Source organism: Etheostoma spectabile, chromosome 14 (assembly GCF_008692095.1).
Source record: "Etheostoma spectabile isolate EspeVRDwgs_2016 chromosome 14, UIUC_Espe_1.0, whole genome shotgun sequence".
Classification (NCBI taxonomy): Eukaryota; Metazoa; Chordata; class Actinopteri; order Perciformes; family Percidae; genus Etheostoma; species Etheostoma spectabile.
Genome location: NC_045746.1, coordinates 21,178,804 through 21,184,942, shown reverse-complemented (window position 1 = coordinate 21,184,942; position 6,139 = coordinate 21,178,804). Strand labels below are relative to the sequence as shown.

At 41.3% G+C, this 6,139-nt stretch overlaps 1 protein-coding gene across 3 annotated transcripts in view; it reads right to left on the bottom strand.

Annotated features, from left to right (window-relative positions):
* col22a1 (collagen, type XXII, alpha 1) overlaps positions 1-6,139 on the bottom strand; it is a 99,729-nt gene that overhangs the window by 76,320 nt on the left and 17,270 nt on the right. For all 3 annotated transcript variants that reach the window (XM_032534839.1, XM_032534840.1, XM_032534841.1), the window contains exons 5-6: positions 1,703-1,814; positions 860-983 (exon numbers count right to left, since the gene is read on the bottom strand). In XM_032534839.1, coding sequence (XP_032390730.1) covers positions 860-983; positions 1,703-1,814 — 236 coding nt within the window. The remainder of the gene's footprint in view (positions 1-859; positions 984-1,702; positions 1,815-6,139) is intronic.

Genomic DNA, 6,139 nt, shown 5'->3' with positions numbered 1-6,139 from the left:
TAATCTAATCTAATCTAATCTAATCTAAAGCATATTTTAATACATTGTGGCAGGGCTGTAGTACTTGATTCCGGACTCGAGTACACTATTTTGAAGTCTTCACTTGTCTTCGTCCTGTGCCTTGTTGGACTTGGAATTGTCTTGGACACTTGGCGATTGAGAACAGGTCAAGTTCAAGTCGTCCCTGGCTGCTGATTCAGGATCAGTTGTACACAAAGTTGCCTGAATTCTATGCATTTTTTAGTTTTATGTTTGAAGATAGATCATTTTTGTTTACAGATCCATCCTCACTCCTTAATAACTATATTATAGGACTGCATTGAAAAAACAATATTGTCTATTGTGGTCTTGAACAAGACTCGATTTGCGATTGACTCGATCTGGGTCTCAACTGCCTCTGGACTTGGTCTTGACTTGGACTCGATTCCGATGGTTTTGACTACAGCCCTGCATTGTGCTATTAATGGTTGTACTTCAGTAAAAGATCTGAGTAATTCCATCCCTTGTCAAGTTCAAGTCAAGATTGTGAGAACTACAGAGATCAGAAAAGCTAGTTTTCTGTGGAGGAAAGTAAAAAATCAAGCTGATTTAAGGTAGAAAGTTTAGAAATCTCAAGTCTTTGCTTTAACATGAAGAATTGTGGTATAACTTAGAGTATACTTATATTTTAAGTGACATTCTATTTGAAATCCATGATCCAGAGTGTGGATTTAATTAAATTGGTTAATGATAATAATGAATTTAAAAAGGATCTGAATAGTCAATGAACTGCGCCTATTCTAAGTTGGCCTTGTAATCGGCCAAATCCAAAAACACAGTAATAGTCACATTTATTAGTATTTACATTGGGGTGACCCACCTGTGGGATTCCATATTTGTCAAAAACCTGCCAGAGGTACCAATCTTCACGTCTTGAGGTTTTCCTGAATTTGAATGTCGTCACGAAGGCATATTCGTCTGGCAACCCTTGAGGAAACACGTCTCTATAGGGTAAAAAGCGTGTTTTTATCGCTGACATAAACCATTTATTTTACTTATTTCATGAACCCAGAGTCACAATTTATACTTTTAAGCACAAACACCTAAAACCGCTTTATCTGTCTACAGTTCCATCTCTCCGAGGCAGAGTGACAGATTGCAGACAGCTGATTGCATTTTTTGTATTATAATCAAAACATTTGCATACAGTATTACATTTTAATAGACATGCTGATAATTTGACAATTTTTCATTCATTTTGAGTTAATTAAACTTGGCAGGAAATGCATGAAAACAGTCTTTTGTGTGTTATACACTTTACATATTTTCAGTAGGGGTTCAACAGTAAAATTGGTGCCGTGGGTTCCCCAACACAGTGGTTACCAAAGTGGAGCAAAGAGGGGAATCACTTGTTGTGTACTATAATTCCATCAATAAGTAACACAATGGCAGAATGTTTAACTATTTTGGTCATGGGTTTAATGCATGCAATGTCATTCACTTTCTGAAATAAAACGTCTATAAGCTAAAAAGACAATCAGATGGGGGACCCTGGGATGAAATCTCACCAAATGGGGGTCTGTGGTGTAATTTGTTTTGGTTTAGGGGTCTTACACGTTAAACAGTTTGGGAACCACTGCGGAACAGGTTTCTCTGGCCATAACTTCAAGTCCCAACTTTCCAAAATGTACAGCTGATTGTTAGCAGTAGGGTGGTCACTTACTCTGTTTGCTGCACAACGGGCATGGTGCCAAGGCGAACGTAAGAACTTTGGCCTTCATCAACTCTGGTTCCCAGAATATCTCTCACACTGAAGTACTCCATCAGGTCGAACCCTGCAGCAACACAGTAAAATAGCCTAGTTGGACTTAAGTATCTCACACACACACATAACTGAGCACCCAAGGCTCTTAAGTCTTGAGGTTGAGTTATGGCTTTGTCAGATTTCTTGAGGTCTAATTGGGTCAATCCCACCACACCCTACAGCCACTGTGTTTGAGGCTTTTTGGAGGAAGATTAAAATCACGGAATTATTGTGAAATTCAGCCATTTGTTGGCCATTTAACGTTCTTTTGATTTGTCTGCCAGAAAAAAAAAAAAAAAAAACTAGTTTCCATCGCTGTTAGGGTCCACTGTTGGTATACGCCTGAGAGTGTGCGCACGTGTGTGAACGTTGCCTTGCAGCTTGGGATTTGAAGTGGTGTGGCCACAAGTCATATTTAGGGGATTCAGAAAGGACACTCCCTTGTGCAGCAAACACGCGCCATAGCTATGGCAATGCCAGCAGGATGAGTTGTTGTAACGCTGCCAGTTTGTCCAGCAGATCTCACTGAAAGCTGGTGGTCATGTTGTGTGTGCACTGAGCTCTCCCGACAGCAGACTGCGGCCACTAGCGAGCCGACAGGATGAGGACAGCCGCAGCATATTCCTGCATGGCCTTTCAGTAATGCAACTAAATCTATGAGATGGAAGGTTTCCGCTGGGAATATTGACACCAGCGCACTAATCTTCCAAAGAGGAAACCGGAACATTAAGGTGGTAATGTGAGAGTCTGGCAACAGCTTAGTGGAGGTCATTAGAAATAGCCTGGAAACAGATGGTAAGACACACAGGCTGCCGCTGTGCCATTAGCAACAGAGTAAAAAAAACATGAAAAACAAACGCCATTTTCACAGACTGAATAATTGAGGGGATTCATCATCGGCCACAGCTACTGTGTATGTCAGTAGTGTCTCAGGTACACTGTTAGGGATGACAGATTACTATGCATTCACCACAGGGGGAAGGTTTCATTGTGCTTGTCTGTACATGAATAATATCTTTTTTTAGTGGATATTTCTCATACACCTCCATTAATCTAGTCACTGGCATCTTTAACAGTTACCTCTGCTCGGATTTTACTGTGATGCTACAGTGTGTAGTTTCTGTCTCCCCCATGACGAATTCTAAGTAATGACAACACTGTCGTTCACGTGACGCAAGTGTTTGGTGATCGCGCACCGCCCCCACCCCTCCTTCACCCAGTTGCTAGTAGCCAAAAAGACATGGAGGATTAAAAAAGCATGATGGACTTTTTACTGACAAAAATACAGGTTGTGTGGAGCATTAGCTTTCAACTAATTTGGCAATGGCTTAAATGTAATTGACATTTATTAACATAAAATAGTTAAAAGCCTTGAAGCTAATACACAAGCAGTTTGCCCATTTGTCCTTCAATCTTTGTATATCTTTGTGTATCTTGCCAATTGCTGTGCAGTTACTTTTATTTGTACTTAATGTTCTTTTATATGTTATCAGCAGCATTGTTTTTGTGCTTGTTTTTGCAGTGGCAGTCCTAGACCAATTCAAACGGAGGACCCCTAAAAACATGTGTTTTTAGGGGTACCAAACACCGCATATCGAGCAGGCAAGAGTTAACTTACCACCAACCCTCCATAGGTTTGGATCTACAGAGGAATTACAGTAGAAAAAATACACATTAAACAAAAAAAAACAGTCCTCTTTGTGGGGATAATAGTGGGGTAAAAATGTCTGAACATATTTGCAACCGTCTTAATATTACGGGGGCACTGGCCACCCCCTAGAACCGCCATTATGTTTTTGCCAAGAATAACGCCAGAGCATAGGGACTAGAATCTCAATCAGGAGAAGGGCTTAGCTGAAGGTGTCAGAACTATTATTGTATGTATTGTGTGTTCTCTAATGCAACCTGTGCAGTCTTTAGTTCTTCCCATTAAAACTGAAGGGCAAAAACACATCACTTCAAGCAGAACACACGCAGCCAATAGAAAACGAAGACTATTGAAATTTGCTGATCGAAGCCTGGTGTAAAAGGGCTTGGCTTATATTTGAATCAGAGGAAAAGTCTACCATTTCTACAACGACAAGTGATGATAATTTGTGAAAACGTCAATCGGTGATTTACAAAAGGATGTGTTGTTGCTCATCAGGGTTTGCTCGAGGAAGCCGAGCAGCTGGGAGTTTTGCTGGCCTTGATTGTCGTCGTCGCCATGCTCGCATCGTGCTCATTCGCTCACCGCGCCGCTTTCTGTGGCTGTTCGGGGGCCATCTTAGCGCAGAGCTGTAATTTGGACTGGCAGTGGATAGCGTATAATCAGCTAAAAAAGTTATTTTGGACAGCCAAAAAAGCTAACCAATGGGGTGATCTGCGGGAAAAGCCAGATGAGTTCACAGACTGGGAAAAGACAAATGCACACACACACACACACACACACACACACGCACCATTCTTTTGATCAGAGCAGATGACAACAGTTGTGCAGTGCAGTAGATAGCGAGCGGACGAGCCGCAAAGATGCTCTGCAGCCTCTCGTGTGTGCTCAGCACCCCGAGGGGTCGGACTAGACAGCCCATGATAAACACAAGTCTGACTCTAACCACAGGTCTCTTGGCTGTCAAATCAGCGGCAAATAATCACATTTCTCACGGAGAATTACACTCTCTGCACCAGCGTAGGGAACATATGTTTGGTACTCATAATTGACACCTACAGCAGCTGCTGATGTAGTGACGATAAATACTGTTTGTCTAGTACTTCTCTGTATGTAGAGAAAATCTCTATGTGTTTACCCGCAATCTGAAGAAGAAAAACACACTTTACTCCAATGAGTTTGACAATGTATGACTTAAAGCCCAGTTACAGACATACTGCGTTTTGGGAAAACCCCGGACATCTTTGTCATGTCAGGCAGCATCAGACCTCAGACCGCCGTTTGAATACAGCGGTCTAGGGCCCAATGCAGGTTTGGGCTCTCAGATGTGATTATGACACAACTGTCTGTGCAGCCCTGTAAGTCCAGAAAAAAAAATACATCCTGATACTTTCTCTCAATGTGCCAGAATCCATAGTAAAATGAAAACTAACACTTTTGCTGACTCTGCTTTGGCCACTCCAAATGCTCCTGGTGGTCCTTTGACCTAATGTTGGATCCGTTACAATACAGTGAGCAATTTCTAAACTTACACCATGGCAGTGTCTAAGGATTTAAAATGATTATAGTAGTGACTTGTACCTCTTAGGGAGCACCGTTTCATTTGTGGTGCTGGTTGCTAAATGTAAGATAAATATAAATCAGTGCAGTGCACAGTATATTTATGGTGAATTCCACAATAACCTTCAGTAGCTTTTGGTTACAACAAAACATGTTCTCATATAATTTACCAGTGGGACAAGACTTGAATTGGAAAGATAAACAAAACACAGCCCAAAAGGATTTATTCCAATTAGAGTGCTTATAGCACATTTGACAAAGTGGCACATCTGCGTAAGAAAACATCAGTGGGTTTCAGTAATTTATCTCAAGTTTGTTCTAATTCCTGTGCGCTTTGGTGGAAAAGCCATAATTAGCATAATTATCACTTGCGCAATGGCGATTATCTGATATTATGTCTAGCAGTGGGAAGTGATGCTGTCAGATGTGATCAGAAGCACATATTAATACTCCATGGTGTCAAATCACCCCTGATTGGCAGTCCTTTATCTTTGACCAAAAAGTCACTTTAACTTATACACACAACTTTTGAGAGTGTAGGAAGTTGTGATATCAAACCTCAAGCTTTCTCTTACAGCAGAGGCAACACTACCACAGCTTCAGTGATGTGAAGTAAGTAATGCCTCATTTTCACTGCATGGTTCGGCTCAACTCGACTCATACTCGACTCATTTTTGGTACCAGGTGGATTTCTAGATTTCCTTTTCCCCTGTAGATAATACCCTGCCAATGCACTCTTAGCTGACCATCACAGTGTTGGCGTGTAAAACTGCTGTGATGTCATCTTTAATGGCAACGCTCCGCTCTCGCTGCAACCAAACAACAGAACATCTGCCCTAGTGACCATGAAGTGGTTTAGGAGGCTGCCATTTTATTAAACTTGGATCAAGTCAATAAAACAAACAACAGTAGTTTGGCTATTTGAAAATGGTTCATCTCACTTGGAACATCGACAGATGTGGTACCAAAAAAAGGAACTATCCACACAATTGCCAATGGAAGATCACAAATAAATGGTCCCAACATTCAGATAGAGTTGAGCTGTGCAGTCCCAAGGTGTGTACTTAAGTATCATTTGGCCACCCTGCCACACAAATCCGTTTTTACTTGCATTTTTTGAAATATGTTAGGTCCATATGTGTGTGTGT